Source organism: Aquarana catesbeiana, linkage group LG06 (assembly GCF_042186555.1).
Source record: "Aquarana catesbeiana isolate 2022-GZ linkage group LG06, ASM4218655v1, whole genome shotgun sequence".
Classification (NCBI taxonomy): domain Eukaryota; kingdom Metazoa; phylum Chordata; class Amphibia; order Anura; family Ranidae; genus Aquarana; species Aquarana catesbeiana.
This window is the reverse complement of record NC_133329.1, coordinates 338,028,708-338,050,376: the sequence shown is the minus strand read 5'-3', so window position 1 is coordinate 338,050,376 and position 21,669 is coordinate 338,028,708. Positions and strand designations below refer to the sequence as shown.

The 21,669-nt window shown below is 41.3% G+C and overlaps 1 protein-coding gene across 1 annotated transcript in view; it reads left to right on the top strand.

Annotated features, from left to right (window-relative positions):
- The window catches only part of PDK1 (pyruvate dehydrogenase kinase 1), a 53,625-nt gene extending 32,473 nt beyond the window's left edge, over nt 1–21,152 (top strand). The window contains exons 6-11 of the mRNA XM_073633887.1: nt 3,247–3,324; nt 3,436–3,512; nt 5,726–5,824; nt 11,244–11,354; nt 12,976–13,089; nt 18,750–21,152. Coding sequence (XP_073489988.1) covers nt 3,247–3,324; nt 3,436–3,512; nt 5,726–5,824; nt 11,244–11,354; nt 12,976–13,089; nt 18,750–18,890 — 620 coding nt within the window. The 3' untranslated portion in view covers nt 18,891–21,152. The remainder of the gene's footprint in view (nt 1–3,246; nt 3,325–3,435; nt 3,513–5,725; nt 5,825–11,243; nt 11,355–12,975; nt 13,090–18,749) is intronic.
- Nucleotides 21,153–21,669: the final 517 nt, after the last annotated feature.

Here is a 21,669-nt window from a genome sequence, read left to right as displayed (position 1 = left end):
GTGAGGTAATTTTAGGTTACATTACTGGAATGGCTCCAGTATACACTGACAGTCCTTGAGATTTTCCAGGCAGAAGTCAGCGTGAGACATAGAACTGGTTACAACGCTTTTTTTTTTTTTTTTTTTTTACATGCTTAATATGTGGTATTTAATCTTAAATGCTGTATTTTCATAACAAGCTGTTAAGTGTTCCCTGACTCTTTCCCTTGTCTGAACTTGAAATGTTATAAGGTCATTTTTGCATCTCATTTTAAAACAAATGAAGATCAAAATTTACAGCAGAGAGAATATAGGGTCGCAAAGGAAGCGGAATCACTGGGCATAGGTGAAAAATCACTAATTATATACTAAGTGTAAACCTTCAATAAGGCTTAACTCCAGGTTAACATCTAAATACACAGACTAATTGTTTATAAGGGAGCTGATTTATCTGCCAAAGGATTTGTGTTTCAGCCCAGTTCAGAGATTTACACAGCTCTGTCATACCACACAGCCATACCTGGCATGGCAGGACCTAATTTTTCTCTGCTGAAGCTCAGCAACATTTGCAGGTCCTCTCCCCATCCCTACCCTGTGACTGGACAGTGAAAACAAAAGCCGCACACGGATGAGCTCATCTTTCTCTCACTTTACTGCTTCTATCAACATGCTCCTTGCACAGCAGCACAACTGATTGGCTTCTTGTGCTGTTTCTTCCTCCCCCAGTCAGAGCTCTACTGTACACAACACTGCAAAAGGTTGCTTGCAAGAAAAATTCTGGTACTTGCACTGCATGCCTTCAACACATTTCAGGATGTATTATTGAATACAGAGCTGCATTGATGTGTCTTCTATCTGCCTTCAGCTTCAACTAAAACCGTGTGCTATGGCTAATATTTTTGCAGAAATCGCCAGGTGCTCATTTGTAATGTGTGTGTGTGTGTGTGTGTGTGTGTGTGTGTGTGTGTGTGTGTGTGTTTTGTTTTGTTTAAATGAGCATCACTGCTTTGGTGCTAGAACAAGTATGCTGATTACTGTAGGGGTGCACCGAATGGAAATTTTGGTACCGAAAATGCAGGATGCAATATTTATATTTTTATATATAATTGTATTCGACTTTTTAGGGCTGAAACAACGAATCGATTATGATATTAATTGATTACTATTTTCATAATCGATTAATCGGCCAGTAACATAATGGGGTTAAAAAAAAACTAAAATGAGCCCTTTATAGTACAAAGATCAAATAATCGCTCTTGTAAATATTACTTTCGCAGCTCCTACATTAAAAAAATTAACACCTTACAGTAGTGACTATCTGCTTTTTTTTTTTTTGTACTATAAAACGTCTACTTTTTAGGTTTTTTTTTTTTTGTTTTTGTTTTAAACCCCATTATGTTACTAAACGTCTTAGACCTGGTTCACATCTGTGTTTTTTTTTTTTTTTTTTTTTTTTGGTGCTTTTTGCAGAAACGCACTACAGTTCATTTACATGGTTTGCTATGGGACACGTTCACATCTATGCTTTTTTTTTTTAGTCGCTGCTTATGTGGAAAGGGTCAGGGACTTTTTTTTTTTTAACACAAAACTGTGCTTTAGTGGTTCAATATACTTCAATGGAGAAGCTGCAGAAAAGCATGTAATGCATTTTTGCAACAATTTGTGTTTTTAATCTGCCCAACAACAAATTGGCCAAAGAAAAATGCAAAAATGCAAATCGCAGCAAAATCACGTGCGCAAAAATCAAAATGCACTGCAGAAACAGATCAAAAGCAAACTGCATAGGTGTGCACTGAGCCTTATGCTGGCCACACGGATCAATTTTCAGACGAGAATATTCAGATGAAAAATCTTTGTACAATCGCTGAATGAAAGAATGTTGTTGAAATTTCTGTTTTTAAAATGAATGTAATTTCTGAACGAAAACCACATGCACTGTCTGAAAATTCCTTTGACCAAGAAGTTTTCTATTTCCAAATTTTCCTGTCGCAGTGATTGAAAATGAACATTGATGTGACCTCACTAACGATTAGAAAATTGAACAAACGTTCTTAAACTGAAATTTTTTTTGAAGGAAGACATTGTTTTTTAAATTAAAAAAAAAAAAAATTGATCTGTGAGTCTGATGATATTTACCAGATTCACCCTTTAATAGTATACACAGTATATATCCTCTAATAGTATATACAGTATATCTCTCCTCTAATACTTTATACAGTATATCTCTTCTAATAGTATATACAGTATATCTCTTCTGTCTGTTATTCTCAGAGTGGATTAGATATTTTGCTCCCTAACCATATAGTTGGTTATTTATATTTACCACTGCATAGAGATATTTAAGAATAAATTGCCTTTTTTTTAAAACTTTACATGTTAACTAAATTATACACCTCACTTTTTTTAAAGGTTATTAACCGATTAATCGAAACAATAATCGGCCAACTAATCGATTATGAAAATAATCGTTAGTTGTAGCCCTAGACTTTTTAATTAATATCATCAATTTAAATTATGAATTTTTTGTTGGCCATTATTGGCCTCTTTAGTCCAAGAAAAGCTCAGGAAAAACGCAGTCTGCAGTCTCTGACCATCTCCTGTATCATGTCTGCAATCTCTTACTTAAACACACTGCTAATATTAGTAGAAAAATTTCCATTTGGTGCACCTCTAGCAGACATGATACAGGAGATGGTCAGAGACTGCAGACATGATGCACCAGATCAATGCAGCCTTGCCAGTGCCTGGATCAGAGCGGCGATCTCCCACTGTCACAGAGCTGGATTTGAATTGCCCGGGTCGCAGTAACAATGTCCCGCCTCCTGTGATCGTGTCATACTGATTCAATGTCCCGGCATTGGATCAGTGTGCCGTCTATCAAAGGAGGCGGGACATTGTTACTGCAGCCGGGGCAATTCAGTTTTCCTATTTCGGACAACATGTTTTGGTGGCCGAAATTTTAGGGCACCACTACTGATTAGTTCTCACTTTTATTGTGACTTCACTAGCTACGTGATCATTCTGGTTAGGGACTCAGAACGTTAAAGGATTTGTATGACAGCTGGACAGCTAACATTTTCTAAAAGGGTCAGCAGTTGTAGCCTCTGTATTTTTATAAAATGAGCAATTTGGTAAATTGCTTTGACAGGATAGACCTTTCACCTGATAACCCCTTGTACCCTTAGATGAGGGTTGTACACATAGACATATGCTTTTAAGATTGATCCATCCATAGATGTAACTTTAACTGTCATGCTTTTCTTATAGACGGGTATGAAAATGCAAAACATCTATGTGACTTGTATTATGTAAGCTCTCCAGAACTGGAACTTGCAGAATTTAATGGTAAGATCTATAGTTATTGGACATTCTTACACTGTGTGGCAGTATTCAATTAGTTGTATTCATGTTTATTCTTATTTATTCCTATTATGTACTTATTTATTCTTTTTCCAGCTAAGAATCCAGGACAGCCAATACAGGTGGTATATGTGCCTTCCCATCTATACCACATGGTATTTGAACTCTTCAAGGTATGTTTTTTTTTCTTTTTAATGGCAGACTCTAAATCGCTTCTAAACCCAAGGAAGTGGCTGCTATTCACAAGTATCTGTTATTCTAGTCATTTCTGTGGCTGGAATGACCGCTGCTTGGAATAGTGGTGGCCACTCAGCCTGTACAAAGTATTGACAAGCTGACAGCAGCTGTTGCTGTTCACATTTAGCCGCACTCCTAGTGGTTACCTGTTGTTAGGGACTGATGTCTGAGCCTGAATGGTCCAGGCTTGGACACCTGTCCTGAACTGCCAGTAACATACTTTCTGTCCTTGACTGCGCTTGCTCAAGAAGGCACTGTGTTGTTCACGTCTAATTTAGACTACAGAAGACATCCCTCTGTCATATTGCCTGATAACATTAGGGCTGAGTTATTAATAGTTGACAAGTGAAGGGGGCAGGACTGACAACACTGATTAGGATTACAGTGTGAGAGTGGCCAGAATGGTAGGAGCTCACTGGATTTCTGGTAGATCAACGAGTATTTTTTTTTTTTTTTCTGGACTTGCAGAATTTTTAAAGAGTAAAATACGGGGAAGTATGTATATGTGTGTGTATATATGTATGTATGTATGTGTGTGTGTGTATATGTATATATATGTGTGTATATATATATATATATATATATATATATATATATATATATATATATATATATATATATATATATATAATTATAAAATTTGCTTTTTTAACTAAGGCGAAATCTACCCCACTCCACCCCAAAGAATTATTCTATCTACCCTGTAAAAGAAAAGATCTGTATACTTTCCTTTTCCAAGCGCACTCCAGTCTGGCCACATATTCGGCTTCCAGTGCCGGCTTCAGTGTAGAGGAGGGACAGCTGACAACAGCTGCCCCATAGTAAGCCTATGGGTGACAACATCGCCCAGGCTCTGCAGCCGTTGTCGCTGCCTCTCCTCTACACTGAAGCCGGCCCTGATCTTGTGACTGGACTGGCATGGCTTCAGAATAGGACATCTTTTCTTTTACGGGGTAGACAGAATAGTCTTTAAAATTGGGGGTGGGAGTAGATTAAAAGAGAAGTTTTTTGGGTTTGTGTTTTTTTTTTTTTTTTTTTTTTTTTTTTTTTAAGAGATAATACTTACTTCGGTGGATGCAGAATCAGCAATTAGAGCTGCCAGTCACTGGCTCTCTTCTCTAACAGACCCCCCCTGCGCTCACTGGAGCTCAGTGGTTTTGAACAGAGCAACCCCGATCCTCCTGTTCTCGGATCCCCTGCTGGCACTCCTCACTTCTGCCGAGTGCCCCCAGAGCAAGCAGCTCGCTCTGGGGGCACCCAAGAAAGCCGGCTCTTGGGCCACTGCTCTGTGTGTCCATTCACACACTCACACAGCCCCCTCTCTGACCTCATTGACTCACTGGATGTGATTGGCAGCAGTGGGAGCCGAACCTCTTGTGCACATCGCTGGATTGAGATGGGACTCGGGTGAGTATAAGGGTCGCCGCATTCGCAGTCCTGTTATAAGTAGCTGAGCGCTGCTATTACTAGTATGAAAAAAAAAAAAAATAGTGTGTGTATGTATATATTATAGTTAAAATATATATATATATACGCTATAACTTTTATGCAAACCAATCAATATACACTTATTGTGTTTGTTTTTGTTAAACGCCAATATAGATATTCCAAGCACTAGCTTATTTTGGGAGGTTTGGGTGCTGGGGTGGGTCAGTAGAAAAATTATGGGACACATTTTTCAAAGCTGTAGTTTCTTAAGCTGTTCCATAATCTTTTCTTTAGAGGTTGGTTGGCCAGCAGAGCCCAGTGATTATAGGCAGTCGCCAGAGTGTACCTATAGAAAGCAGAAATGTGAGAGAATGTTCTCTGATTGGACGAGATGAAGACTGACATCACCACTCCACCTCATCCAATCAGAGAATGCTTTATATTCCTTTAAAAAATGTTAAGTGTCCCTGAAAGATGCCTGTGCTAAGCAAGCAAACTCATGTGTTCACAGTACAGTAGGGCAGCTTCTCGGCATGGGACCCAGAAGCTAGTGGAGATCTCTGTAGTAACAGTGCCTATTAAAGGGATTTCCAGTTTCCACAGGGATCTCACAGGTTTGGCACATACATATATAGATTGACTGAGGCTGGACCAATGTAACCATGTCAAATTCACCATACCTAAACTTCTGCTTTAATCACTTTACACTTTTGTCCTGTAGAATGCGATGCGTGCAACTATGGAATTCCATGCAGACAAAGGTATCTATCCTGCAGTAAAAGTGCGAGTGTCTCTGGGGAGTGAAGACTTGACTATTAAGGTAATAACATTTTATGTAATAAATATAATTATGTGGCAAATTTGACACTTTTTAAGATTGAATTGGCTGCATATGACACCATATTTTCTGTTATGTACATGAATTAAAAAATATTTACTGCACACGAAAAACTATAACACTATTCACTATTGGTCAGGCTAATTATTGAATATTTGCAGGAATCTAGATTTATATTTTAAAACTTTTACAGGCTTTGGTGTAAATGTTTACTTTTTCAGAATGTATAGCGTATAAGGTTTGGTCACGGTTTTTAATATTCTAAAATAGAGATCTTAAAGTGGATAAGTCATCATCCACATGTCACATTTAGGGCCCCTTCTGATCTTTTGAGGTTGTGTTACAGTTTGATTGGGCTGCTAATAAACAACAATTGACAAAAACTGGTCCTGCAGCATTTAAAAAATTTTTTTTTTTTTACATTTTTTTTTTTTTTTTTGTTTTTTTTATGCTGCACACCACAATGCATACAATGTGCAGTGTGTGCCCATTGGCATCTAATGTACTTGCGTGTAGGGATGCCAACTTTAAGTGATAGTTAAGGCTCATGCTTTAAATAAATAAAAATAATAAACATGTTATACTTACCTGCTCTGTGCAGTGGTTTTGCACAGAGCAGCAGCAATCTTCCTCTTCCTGGGTCCCTCGCTGGTGCTCTTGGCCCCTCCCCCGTGCCAAGTGGCTTGGTATGCATGCACTTGTGCATGTTCTCTCCCGAGCCGCCTCTGTTTGCTCCCTGCTCTCTCATTACTGACTGTGATGCGCTCCCTCATTACTGACTGTGATTGACAGCAGCTGCATTGAGATGGGCCTCAGGTAAATATTAGGGATATTTCAGTTCTTCACAGAGATCAACCTCAAAACCAAGGCTTAACACTTCTTTTGTTTCAAGACCTGGTCCACCAAACCCACCAAGCCTTCCCAGAAGTGCTCTTATGAAGGGGCACCCCCACTTCCTCGTGTGGGGGGACATCAGTTGGCATTTTTGCTAGTTTTGATCCAAGTCATCCCGAAATCTGAGTCCAATCTGCTTCAAAAGGGTACAAAATTGTTTCTATCCCCTCTGCCCCCTCTTTTCTTTTTTATCCTTGAATCTGCCAGCTTCAGACCAAAGAGAGGCAGATTTGATGACCACATTTCACAACTTCAGACACAAGGAGAGGTTGCATCAGTTCCTTCAGAAGAGCAGTTTCAAGGTTTCTATTCAGACCAATTTACAGTTCTCAAACCAAATGGGGGTATCTGTCGAATATTGGGTACATGAAGATCCTTTCATGTTCCAAAATTTAGATTGAAATCTACAAGATCTGTCATTGCTTTCCTCAGACAAGGAGAGTTTCTTGCATCAGTAGACATACAAAATGCTTATCTCTATAGTCCCATTTTCCATCACACCAATACTTTCTGCATTTGGCTGTGGGAGAGCAGCACTTCCAATTTGTGGTACTGCCATTCAGGCTCTCCTCTGCAGCCCAAGTGTTCACAAATATGCTTGCCCTTCTGGCTCTTCTATGAATTCAGGGCTTTCATGTCACAGATTACCTACATGACCACCTGCTGAAGAACTCCTCAGCCAGGACCTTGTCTGCCACTGCCTTTGCTGTAGATGCTTTGGTGTGTCCTTGGACTCCATTCCAACTGGTTAATGGCTTCCCTCTGACAAAGATCCTCTCTTGAATGCTGTGCAAGATAGAAGAGGAAAGAGGCCCAGTGATTCTCATTGCACCAATTGGCCCAGAAGAATGAGGTACACAGACTTATGCTGACCATACATGTATAGATTTTCGGCCAAGGATATTTGTACGAACATTTGCGCAAAAATTCTTTGCATAACCGATGAATGGACAAATGATGTTCGAAAATTGTCTTTTTTGCTTTTAACATCCAATTTTAAAATGAATGTAATTTCTGAATGAAAACCAGATACACTGTCTGAAGATTTCATTTGATCGAGAAGTTTTCCTTTCTGCCCCTTCAAATTTTCCCATCGCTGCAGTTTAAAACTAACATCGATTTGACCCCACTAACTATTAGAAAATCAAACGAATAATCTTAAAATGAAAAATTTCGAACTAATATCTGTATGGCCAGCAATACTTGATGCAAGTACAGAAGGCTTAACCTTAGGAAATACTCTATTTCTATTGCTCTGTTACATTGGGCTATCTTCAGTCTGGTCTTGAGCAGTGTCTGGCCCTGAGTACCGTCAAGAGACAGGTGCTGCTTTTATCTATCCTCTTCTAGAAACCCCTTGCCTTGCAATCCCTTATTAAGAATTTTCTACAGGGACTTGCTTAAAGCGGAGTTCCGGTGAAAAAAAAGGTGCAAAAGTCAGCAGCTACGAATACTGCAGCTGCTGACTTTTAAAATGGGGCACTTACCTGTCCAGGGTGCCTGCAATGTCCTCACCTGAAGCCGACCTGTCCCTCGGCTCCCAGGTGGAGGCGCCGGCATCTTAAGTAAGAGAATCAGGAAGTGAAGCCTTGCGGCTTCACAGGTCCAGGGAGGAGATTCCTGTAAATAGGAACCCTGAAGGTTGGCACAACGCTACTCACCGTGATGGGTGAAGGCTGGAATCTGTTCTCAGCAGTTCCTGCAGCGGGGATAAGGTAAATGAAGACAATCCTAAAGTTTACACATTATGGATTATCTTCTGTGAGTAGTTGCATGTCTTACCAGGTTTCCGCCACTGTTATATTAGTACACCAAGGTTTGGTTTCCAGAGCCCAGACCTCCAAGGAGACACATTACAGGCAAAACCTTGTTTCTTCTTATCACGAGGCCCGGGTACCATCCATCTTAGGCGTTTGAGTATAGCCCGAGGTATGGATCCGGTTGTATAGCTCCTAGGAACTCGCAGAGACCATTAAACAAAGCTTTCTTCTTAGCACATCTTGAACGTGACCAACCACCTTAGACACTGGCGAAAAAACTGAGGTACTCTCCATATGGGAGGGGTTATATAGGGGAGGAACTCACTTTGTAATTGGGGTTACCAGTGTCCAATCACCTGAAGGTACTATCTAACCCACTAAGTAATTACTAAGCCTCTGTGTCCCGTGATATATGAACAAGAAACATTTTTTTTTTCTGCCAGTAAATACTTATACAGCCCACTTCCTGTTTCTTGTCTGGTGATTAGCCTAGGCTTATGACATCATACACAGCTCTCTCTCACTCTTGTGAGTTTGCCAAGGGGTGGGGGGGGGGGGGGATGAGTCATAAGAGGGGCAATCAGAGCTGGAGGTGTGCCTCTGTGTAAATCCAGGAAGTGAACATGCAGCAGCTTTAGTTGCCCACAGTTAAAATGGATGCAGCCAGACTTGGGGGAGGAAGTTTTCTGCAGCATATTTGGCAAGTACAGAATCGCAGTACATATATAAAATAATATGCAAAGTGGTTGGAGGGAGGCTGCAGAATAGCAAAGATGTTTTTTATTGCAAATTATGTGAGCAGACTGCAGTTCCTCTTTAAGAAAACGGTTTCCTTCCCTTTTTCATCAGAGCCCATTCCACCAGGGCTGTTTGGTGTCTCCTGGGCTTTTCATCATCCAGCATCTGTATCAGAGATCTGCAAGGCCTCCACCTGGTCCTCTGTTCACAAGTTATATCCGGTCCTTGTCTCTGCAGACTCATTCAGTGAAGTGTATGCACTTGTCTTTAACTACTTGCTGTCTGGGGCAATTTTTTTATGCATCACAAATATTATAAAATCTGCATTTTTTTTTTTTTTTTGCTGGGACATGAAGTCTTCAGCACACTCAGCAAAGTGGGAGCAATCAAACTTACTGACCAACATATGTGTACAAAATCAGTGTAATGTAATATGATGACCACTGGGTGGCATCATGAATAAATGCCAATGGGACCCCAGCCCTGGCCCAAATGTAGTGAAAGCATGGATGGTTCCCAAATAAAGATGTCTACAAAGAGAAATTCATGAAATCCAACTAAAAATGGAGAATCTCAGAAGCCAGGCACATATGCACCAATGAGTCCAGGGAAATGTAAAAAAAGATGATGAAAATGCTGATTGTCTTTGTCTTTGTTCAACAAATAAAAGAATGAGAATAAAAAAATGCCACTTGCATCCGAAAAAAGTCATCCCACTCTAACTCCAATCATATCTCAGGACTCTAGTGCTGAATTTATTACATTTGAGCCACCTGTGGCCACCAGGTAGGCAAAAGGCAAGCTGAATGGAGAGGTATGGGTGAAAAGATGCTACTGTTGCAACGGAGAGGACGTCGCTGGAAATAACGTTCCACTGTTGGGACCAGCACACAGTTGGGACGCTGGCGGATGGCAAAAACTGTCTCGGAGAGGTGCAGTGGTGACGTCACGCTCTCTACCTTGTCCAATCAGAGAACACTTTGCATTCATTCAGAAACCGCAAAGCATTCTCAGAATGGTGTTAGTTCTGATCGACTGACCTCCTGTGTTTAGAATGCAGCAGGCTAGCTGTTTAGCACAGGACTGGGGGAAGTAAGTGGAGATCACTGGAGTAGTGAGTGGTGTCTAGTTCAGTGAGTTCCAGCTTACAGGGGCATCGGCCAGGTATGGTATATACATAGTTACGTTGGTCCAAGCTGGACATATAAGTTTGTAGAGATGGTGGATAGTTTGGCTGATTCTATTTTTGTGAGACACTTTTGATGGAAGCTGACATTCTAGGACGTCTGGGCAGCACAGTAGTTGTGGAGCAATAATGTTCAACCTATCCTGCTTGGGTAATGCTGGCCCACACGAAGGGCAATTATTTTTCTACTTCTTTCAATTACTGTCAAGGCATTTAAAACTGAAATCTAGCAAATAATTTATTTTGCACAAACCGCATCAGTCTAACAATGTACCTCTAGTAAGGTCCTGCTGGCTGTTGGTTTGTGTAATATCTTTCCTCTCAGTGATGCTGGATCCTTTCCAGAGGAGATCCTGTGAAGGATTGTGCCGCTCGCCCTCCAATTCCTGTTCCCTTGGCCATTCACAAAACTCCTAGTTGTTTCCCTGAATGCAAGCCGTTCTGTGAATTGAGCTTCCATCAGTTGTCACACTGGAAGTTTTTAGTTTGTATGTAGGTATTCATAGATGTGGAAAGATTGCTGACTTCTCATTTTGAAAACATATTTGCCTGGCTATATTGCAGACTTTCACTTATAGTACTTTGCCAACAAACCTGAACATGCAGATAACACCTTGACTTACCCGCAAACTTGTTGATGTGTTTTTTTTTTTTTTTTGTTTGTTTTTTTTTTGTTTTCTTTATTTTTTTGTCTTTCAAACTCTTTATTTCCTTCCTCTATTTTTATTGTGTAAATCCTTTTTCTGGCTATGGAAGACAAATGAAAATTGTATTGGTAAAGTTATACAGATAACAGATGTTCGTTCTTTTTGCTGTGTTGCAGCTCAGTGATCGCGGTGGTGGAGTGCCACTACGGAAGATTGATAGATTGTTCAACTACATGTATTCCACGGCACCGCCTCCCAGAATGGAGACTTCCCGTGCCACTCCATTAGTGGGTCTTTGCCTTATTAACATTTTATTGTCTGACATGATCGAATTAAAAAGCAGGGAGTTTATATCAATTTGCCAATTGCCTAATTTAGAACTGGAAAGCACCCAGTATGCAATCCACTATCTGACAACCTCACTTTACAGATGTCCATCTTCTCTAATGCATTCTTAATTACTTATTTACAGTGCAGTGTTGTTCAAGTGTTTTTTTTTTTTTTTTTTAATGTATTTATTTTCTTCTGAGCTTCTCCTACCTTTTTCTGGGATATAAAATGTCGGGGAAACCTGCAGACTTAGAAATTATGTTTTTAATATGATCAGCTATCCCTAGAGGATGCCAGCCACTGCACTGTATGTAAACCCCCCCAGACTGCGGAATGCAGAAGTTTAGGAAAGCAATGTCAACACACACCCACACGCACAGCTTAGATGTCCAAAATATAACAGGCAGGCCATACTTGGTCGAATTGCGAACAAATTTTCTTTTCAAAATCAGAAAGTTCGTTTTTTTTTGTGATCTGATGATGCCACCATTGATTTTCAAAATTCAGCCGACCAAGCCTTCAATTTCACCTGATGTTGCTACTGAAAATAATTTTCGTGGCTGGGAATCTTCTTTTCTCTCCGTAAATTTTCTTTTCTTATTACATTTCTCGCACGATTCTCCCATCATTGATTAGAAAATCGTTTGTTTTTCTAAAAATTTCCAACATGTCCGATTCCTCAAACTTGATTGCCGCACGAAAATCGGCAGTTGCTGCAGCCCACTAATGGTGCGAAATTCGTACGAAAATTCTTAGATACCATTTTTGAAAGGAAATTCTTTCGACATTCGAACCGTGTATGGCCGGCACTAGTGGGTTTCTTTCAATAAGATAAATGAATATTTATTAATCAGAAGATTGCTTGAAAATATCCTTGTAGAAGGCATTCCAAGGGGTGTGTGTGTGTGTGTGTGTGTGTGTGTGTGTGTGTGTGTGTGTTTTTTGTTTTTCTTTTTGTTTTTGTTTTTTTTGTTATGCCCCTTCTTGGGGGAACAAAAAAGAGAGAAGGTGACTGCTGAAGACATTGTAATCCTATGCAGAGAAGTGAGGCACACAGTACAGCAGTGTGCTACTGTAGGATCCAATACTATGCAGCATTTTTATCCTGTGTTTTGGAGCTTGAATCAAAACATTTTAACATTGGGTTATATGGTAGGGAGAAAGCCACTCAGAATGTTTCCTTCTGGCATTGTATTAATACTCCTTGTCAGTTAAAACTAAAGGGAAAGTAAAAAACCCAGAAAAGCACTTCCCCAAACCTCTGCTCCTGCAGGCTCTTCCGCACTCTAAGATCAGTCCCCACAGTCTATTTTTTTTTTCCTTGTGCCCCAGTGTTTGCAGGTTCTCTGACATCATCAAGATCAATACAGGGTTTATAGTCACCTGACCTGGGAGCAGAGGACTAGGTAAGTAAAACGTATCCTGTTCCCTAAACCGGAACACGCATATAGGGTAGGACAGACTTTTCTTATTATGACATATGTTAATAAATGAGGCCCCCTGTTTGTTTTTTGTTTTTTTTGTTTTTTCGGGTGGTTTTTGTAAAGTGCTATATTCAATGTGTTTCTTTTTAAATAGGCTGGTTTTGGCTTCGGTTTGCCTATATCAAAACTGTATGCCCGGTACTTCCAAGGAGACCTTAAGCTGTATTCTTTAGAGGGATATGGAACAGATGCTGTAATCTATATTAAGGTATGGCAACTTTTCCTCTTTTCTGAACCACATCACTCAAGGCTCACACATTAAGAAACACTTTTGTCTTTTCCTGCATTTCCAGTACTTTCCTTGGTGTGGAGGGCTTTCCTAAGAAGCAAGTCATGATTGTGGTGTCATTAATTGTTGGAAAAAAAAAAAAGCGCATGGGGCAGTTGGTTCTCACTGCGCTATTTGTGAATTGGGCCTAACAGCCGGGACAAGAAAAGATTGTTTTTAGTAAACTTTTATTTGATTTGGCTATAAATGTTAAGTTCAACTTAAGTTCAACAGACAAATGCGTGCTGTTTGTTTTTTTTTTTTTTTTTGTCCCCTGAACAAGGGGAAGGGGTTAGAACCTCTAATTTGATTTAACCACTTCCCACCCGCAGTACGTCATATGACATCCTTGACTTTCAGTGGGGATATCTGAATGATAGCTGCAGGCATCATTCAGATATTCTTTTCTGCCAGCGATTCTGTGCACCCCGGCCACCTTCCAGTGCTTCTCCAGGCTCTCCCGTGCCATCAGGGACCCGGAGGTGACCAGATGGTCACCAGTCATCTCTTTGACTCCATAAAGAGGACCTGTCGCACATTATTTCTATTACGGGATTAAGGGATGTTTACATTCCTTGTAATAGGAATAAAAGTGATAAAAATGTAAAAAAAAAAAAAGTGTAAAGATAAAAAAATTACAATAAAATAAACAATAAAAATATAATTTTTTTGAAGCGCCCCGTCTGCTCGTGCACAGAAGCAAACTCACACGTAATTCCCACCCACATATGTAAATGCAGTTCAAACCACACATGTAAGGTATAGCTGCATGCGTTAGAGCAAAAAATGTATGATTTTTACATGTAGGAGAGGAGTGCCAGAATAGGCCCGATATGGAAGTGGTTAAATTTGGTGTTCCAGAAAGGTTTACCCTCACACACTAGGGGGCGTGGTCTGGAGCTGCATGGAATAAGACGTGCGGTGTGAAAGCTCTGCTCGAGACCCATCCTGTATACTGATCCTTGGGGCTATATTCCCCGCTGAAAGACGCCTAACAGTCCTAGCTCACCTGCCTATTCCTTGGCCGACATGTCCCCTACTAAAAGATCCGGAGCCGCGGCGAAATTAGCACAATACCGCCATGACGAGCGGGACCCGGGAGAGCAAGATGGCGCCACGCAGCCTTCCGCAGGTGATGATCAGACCTTCGGAGACACAGCCAGAGTGCTGGAGGCTATAGCTCTCTGTCAATCCACCCTAACCTCCAGGATCGAGGAGGTGGAGATTGACATCTCCCTGATCTGACAAGACGGCCACAAGCTCCGTGAGAGGGTGACCGAGACAGAGCTCCGCGTTGGCCACGTGGAGGAAGGCCTGCATCCACTTCAGGTCACCACTGAACAGCTGCAGCATCAACTGAACATGGTTCTTTCCAAACAAGATGACATGGAGAACCTCCTCAGGAGATGCAACCTCCGTTTTGTGGGGCTCCCAGAGAGGTCCGAGGGAGCTGACCCCCCTACAGATCTAGAAAACCTGCTCGTCAAGACCTTTGGCAGAGAGGCCTTCTCTTCCACATTTGTTGTGCAGTGCGCCCACCGCCTCGCGGCAAAACCCCCGCCTGTAGGAGCCCTGCCGAGAACCTTTATTGCCAAGTTCTTGAATTACCGGGACCGGGATGTGATCCTCAGGCTTACTTGTGAAAGAGGTAACATCCCTCTGGGCAATGTGACCGTGGCAGTATATCCGGACTTCTCCTCCGAAGCTCAAAAGAAAAGAGCGCGCTTTACAGAGGCAAAACGGCAACTCCGCATACATCACCTAACCTACGCAATGCTCTTCCCTGCACAACTCCGCGTGGTGAGCGATGGCAGGGTGCAGTTTTTTGAAGACCCGCAGGCGGTTCTCTCCTGGCTGGAGCGGCGCGGCGAGCCCGACCCGGGTCCTGCATAAATCCTCACCTCACATGCACTACAGCTGTCTGCTGCGTGGGGCTGCAAAAATGCGCTCTACACTCTGCCTACCATATCTTGCTGTCTCCGAGAACCGTGAGTTGGCCCTTTTACATTGTACTATTTTACTTTGTCATACTCCTCACCCCCGGCTGAAGTTTGTTGAGTATTGTTGGCTTGTTCAGTAGTAAGTGATATATGGACATTTTTTGACACATACGTTTTTTAGTCAAACCTATATTGTTGGAACTTAATATTTCACGTTTTGGGACTTTCAACAGTATTTTTGATATTCAGTTTATTATTTTGCCACATATGTGTTCACTTGATATATATAGTTGTCTAGTGACGTGTCCAGATGATCCAAGAAAATCCCAAAGTATGAGAGAAAAGGTGCTTAAGGGAGCAAAAGGTGAATGGAGGAAGAAACCATGTGAGTGCATAAACTATTTAAAAACAAAGAGGAAATGAACCAATGCCAAATCAGAAATGGGCGAATAAAGGGCTGATGCAGCTGGGATGAAGGATATAATAGTGCAGTGAAGGCAACTATGGCACCTCAAGAAACGTACCTTGAGTGAGGTGGTAGTGAGAAGTAATGCCAGTGTCCCCACCAAGAAAACTTATCTATTTAAGTGAGGTGGTAGTGAGAAGTGATGCCGGTGTCCCCACCAAGTGAGAAGACTAAACCAAATGAGGCATTTTTCTAATTGACTCCCAATAAATTGGTTTTAGTAAGGGTTCACCGAGACCTGAACATTTATTTTAGGGGTTTTTCTGTGATAAAAAGGTTGAGAAAGGCTGCCCTAGACTGTAAGCAGAGTGAGCACAATGATATTCTGCTGCAGATACTCCTTGTTTGGGGATAAAGTATGTCTGAATGCCTAATCTCCTGGCGTTAGGTCCATCTTCTGTGGTGGATATGCAAACTCCTGGAGAGGTTTCTCCATATCCCTTCCTCTGTTTTGACCCTTCTCTCATGAACGTTCTTAGTGGTTTGGCTAAGGTTCCTTCCTTGTGCTCTGTGACTGTGGATGCTTTACACTGGAGCAGGTCAGATGATTTTAAGAACCATGTTCTGTTTCAAGTTAGGCAGGTCATGCAGAGTTTCTCTGTCAGACCCCAGAGACACCTTCAGGTGTTATTTTGAGGATGGGTCTGGCTCATCTTTCTACTCTTCCCGTGCTTACGTGCAACAGCCTGGGGTCCTAGTAAACCAGGGATGCCCAACCTTTTGAAGAGCGAGGGCCACTTAAGTAACTTGGTAACCAGTTGTGGGCCATAATGAGCGGAAAGGGCAGATGACAGATCTGTGTCCACTCTGCATATGCAGAGCAGACATGGACACAGCTCACTCTACTCTATGGGCCCTCCCATACGGTCAGACGGAAAGGGGTGGATCCCCTTCTGTTTTTTTTTTTTTTTTTTTTTAGCAGATTGGATTGGAGGTAGGCAGGTGTAAATGAACACAAGTCCATTTACATCTGCTGCTCCATGGAGGTGAATGGAGAGTCCAATTGAGTCAGACCAATTGTGTGAAAGGGGCCTAAGGCTGCTTTCACAATGATGCACTGTGGTTTACCCACACCATGGGTGCAGCGCAGTGCACCTGCAGCTTTCTTGCAGGGTTAGCTGCACTTTGCCATAGACCTCTATTATATCCTGCAGGTGTAGTGCACTTTCTGAAAGTGCCCCAAACCTGCAGGCAGTAACAGAAGCCTATGGTACAGTGCAGCTAACCCTGCAGATCAGTTTAAAAGCAGCCCAGTAACCTCTGCAGAACAGGTATGCCCATATATATACACTGTGATTTTAGTAACAAACTTACCTTTAATAACATTCTTTCGTTTAGGTATCACCGGCTTCTGCTGTCCCAGGAAGAGCGCATTTGGTATCACTGATTGTGACAGGAGCCGGCGCTATAAAGGAAGCATCAGCTTATGAGGCTCTGCTCTGCAGCCGCTTGCTTCCTCTACTGCTGGCTCCATTCACAACACTGATACTTTGGGATGGCTGGTTGGCAACCCGCGATCTGGGCTTGTCATCCCAGAGCAGGAGGTCGTGGGCCACATCAGAGGGCTCCACGGGCCACTGGTTGGGCACCTCTGTAGTAAACCTTCACCTCTACCTATCCTTGTACGGGTACTAATGATGTGCACCAGTCTTATTAGCTGAGGAGGAGTCCTGGAGTCTCTATTAGTACTGGGGACATAGTCATTGGATGAAGCTTGGCTACCGATTGGTGTTTTGGATCTCAGAATTCTCTTCAGCACTGGATTCCCCTACCTGGGGGGTTTCCAGTCAGGATACATGGACAGCACCACGGCGGTGTCCGTCCTTCAATCAGGTTTGGACAAGTCCTTGGCCTTGAGGACCATTAAAGGTTAGATCTTGGCTTTGGCAGTGCTTTTCCAGAGACCGCTTTCTTCTCACTCCTTGGGGAGAGCCTTTGTCCAGGGAGTTAATAATGGTGTCACCTGAATGTTCTTTGAGTCCATGAGACCTCAACCTGGTCAGTTCTCCAAAGACGCTATTTAAACCTGTCAGGGACATTCCTCTCCCTTCTTGCAGCCATGACTTTGGTTTGTAAAGTTTCTGGGTTAGGGGCCTTATCCTGTAAGGAACTGTTTCTTGTGCTTGTGAGACCCAGAGCCGCCTCCTTACCAAGGTAATTTCTGCTTTCCACCTTTAACCAGTACATTGTGTTGCCATCTTTTTGTCCTGCACCTTAACATCCCAAGGAGCTAGTCCTCTACTGTTTTGGATGTGGTTGACTGTGAGAGTCTACTTCTCAGGGAACAGCCTATATTCATCAGTCTGACTCCTGTTGTATGTAATGTTTTATTACCTGAGGGTTCTTGGAAAGGGCAGTCTGCCTCTCGTTCCACCATTGCTAGGTGGATTTGTCAACTTCTCACTAAAGTGAATGACCTGAAAGGTAGATACAACCCTGCTTCCTGTTAAGGCCCACTTTACTGGAATGCTTTATGAGCCTTTCAGCATCAGGCCATGGTTTCTCAGGTTTGCAGGGCTGCCACCTGGTAATTTGCTGAAATTTGTTTAGTTTTATGAGGTGAATGGTCTAAGAATACCATTCCTGTGTCCGGTGACGTACTTTTAACAAAAGGATTATACAGGCAAGTCAAAAATCCTGTTTTTGTTTTATTTTTTGGTCATAGGGGACTTGAAGAGGGACATGGGTATATATATTTTTTTTTTCTGGCTCTTTGTACTGCTTATTCACAAAACCTGTGGCATGCTGGGTAGCAATATAATGCAGAAGTTTTTGAATTCCTGTGTCCCTCAATGGACTTGAAGAAAAACATTTTACAGTAAGTGCATACATTTTAGTATATTGGTTGTGCCACAGTATCCAGTGAAATTCCAGAGGCCTTTTTCCAAGTAGAAGTAATCAAATCAATCTATTGATGTGATTTCTATGGGAAACAGACAGTTTACTAGGTTTACATATAACTACAGGTATTGATTCCTTTTATCGGATGAATTTAATAAAATTGTATGTTTTATTTTTGAGACACCATGGTGCTGGATTTTTTTTCTCTTTTGTGAAAATAGAGGTATTGATGTAATTTCTATGTGAAACATAGACCGTTTATTAGGTATGCATTTTGCTGTATATTCAGATATGTATTCACCAGCAGTTTAATACTTATAAATGCTCTATAAATGTCTTTCCTCTCGTTTTAGGCTTTGTCCACGGAATCAATAGAACGTCTTCCTGTTTATAACAAGTCGGCATGGAAACATTATAAGACCAACCATGAAGCAGATGACTGGTGTGTGCCGAGCAGTGAGCCAAAAGATATGACGACATTCCGTAGCAACTGATGGTTAGCCTACGTGATCAGCACATTGCGTTTATACGACTTTGTTTCTCATCGGGTGCATTTGTTTGGTTTGCACTCTTTATAATCCGCTGGCTATGAATTCTGCACTTTGTAATCCTGATTTATTTTAAACTGTAGCCAGTTTCCTCCACACACATAGAATCTAGGGGCATTTTAAATCCTGGTTTGGCACATACCTGTCAGAAGTCAAGAAATCCTCAGCCACAGTGGCCTCTGGATGCGTTCCGAGCCACTGACCTATTTTGGTCTAGACCAACACTGAGGCCTAGCCAATGGGATTGTAACGAGTCCTTCAAGTACCCTTGGGGTACATATGACAGGATCAAGGAATGCCCCTACTTCTTAAAGGTGAACTCGAACTAAATGGATACATATACAGTTAAACGCCTGTACAGCAATTGTCTTACCTTGTCAAAAGATTTGTGAAGTAATACATCAAGAATCTAGTGATTCTCTTACCACTCCTGTGTTTATAGGTCTACATATGTTTTTCTGTAGACCCTTCCTTACCCTGCCTCCTACCCCTTTTTTGGACTATTTGTGATGATCACCTTCAGTAAAGCCATGTAAATATTTCCCACTTGTGAACTTGCAGAGCAAGTTCTCTCTCAGTAAACACGATTTAATCTTTCAGCTGGTGTGTTGCAGCTTGTATAAAGAAAGACGTCAGGTAATTTTACCCTAGTTGAACTGGGAAAAAAATAATTTCATGACTTTATAGAATTGCCCTTTAATTTTATCATTTTAATATGTTAGCAGATAATTATATTTAAAACCGATCTGAGTGTGTATTTAAGTTATTTAAAACCTGGATTGTATGGTAACCATTTTTTATATAAATGGGTTGTATTGCTAATAAACTGACATTTGGTAAGGGGAAGGTTCAGATAAAGTCATGGGAACTAGGACACAATGGGTTTTTATTAAAGGGGTACATAGCTCAGAAAAGTTGAGTCTAAGCTGAAATTAGTCTACTATATAAGTGAGCTATAATGCAGGATGGGGATAGGGAAATCGGCTGGGGGAATCTGAGATCAGAGTACTTTGCATACATGCCCTGCCTATCAGTTATGGGGTTTTCAGAAGGAATCATTGTGGGACGGAATTAAAGAGGTACTTTACCTAAAATGCCAACTTTTACCCTCTCTGGCCTTTTTTTAATTTTTTTATTTTGGGGGGGGGATTTTACAATTTTTGGGACATTTTCCATCTTTCACAGTAGCTTAAAGTGAAAGTAAACCCTCCTATCGTTTTCAGCCAAGGAAGCTGCCATCTTGGCCTCTGTTCAATCTTTAACTGCCATGATGCTGCACATGTGATCTGTTATGACACCAGCCATTGGATGGTTTGACAGTTTGGCTGGGAGCACAACCAATGTGACAGTTAGTTACTTTTCCGGCACGTGCCAGAAATGTAACTGTTTTTTGAAACTGTTAAACTGATGGGTTTACTTCCACTTTAAAGTATGACTAAAGCATTTTTTTAGTTTTGTATAGAGTGAAGAGGGATAAGAACACGGGGTGATTCACCCTCTCTGTTTGTCCTGTGTACCTTTATCCCCAAAAGTGAAAGAAAATGCCAAATTGTGGGCTGTCTCTAGAGCAGTATAGATGGGAAGTCTTCCAATGTGGACATTGATTCTGTTGACCCCAGGAGGGATTTCGTCTTGCTTCCTGTTTTGGCTATGGAACAGGAATTGAAGGGAAATCTGCCCAGTGGGACACAGATGGCAAAAAAAAAAAACCTGACAGTGGTACCTGTCCCTTACTCTATCCAAAATGGGGGGGAAAATGTTTTTTTCCTTTTTAGTTCTACTTTTAGAGAATGTTAACACCTCTCCTTCCCTTTTTTTTTTTTTTTTTGTAATAGTTTTCAATGATGTTTTGTGCCTTCTTAAAGGAAACCTGTACTGAGAGAAGTATGGAGGCTGTTTTTGCTGTTCTCCCTTTAGAAATACAAGTTGCCTGGCTGTGGAGACCCCAATCTTGAAAAAGGCATGCAGATTTAGGACATCCGATTTACATACTTGTGAATCAGTGACTTAAAGTAATGAACTCCTTGTGTTAGTATGACAGCCACGGACCTAGGATTTGCAGAAGTTAAGCAATGTCAGGCTGTGTACTTCCTTACTACTACAGTTTTTTTGTTTTATTTTCAAAATTGCTCTGTGCCAAAAGTGTTTATTTTTCCTTGAAGGGTAAAGGCAGTGTATAATTGTAAATAAAATATCTCTGTAAATGCATCACGGCCCACCGATCTATCTTGATATTGTATTTATCTGACTACAATACGGAGCCATGATAGTCATATTGTACTCTTGAGTGATTATTGGTTTAATTGTCATTTTAGTTTACAATGTCATTGGACCTCGATGACTGTTTGCAAAGTGGAATTACATGAAATTTTAACTTAAGCCTAAAGGGCCCATATACATTTGTGCAGTGTGTTTTTGTGTTTTTAAGGAAGCCCATTTGTTTAAATAGAGTGCCTAATGTATCAAAATGCCCAAACATTTGCATGCAGTGCAGCATATTGCAGCGCACAGTAATGTAGAGTTGTGTGTTGTGGTGCGCAGGTCTGTTGGGAAGGCTCCAGAATAAATGGAACTGCAGCACACCAGTGCATTAATGTATTGTGTTAACAAATGTGTTCCTGCAATGCAACAGTGTGAATTCACTAAGCGGATAATTATTGGTGGAATTTGGTAAGCTATAATTTCTCAAACTCCCCTGAGGCTTAAATATTTGTGCGAGAAGTTG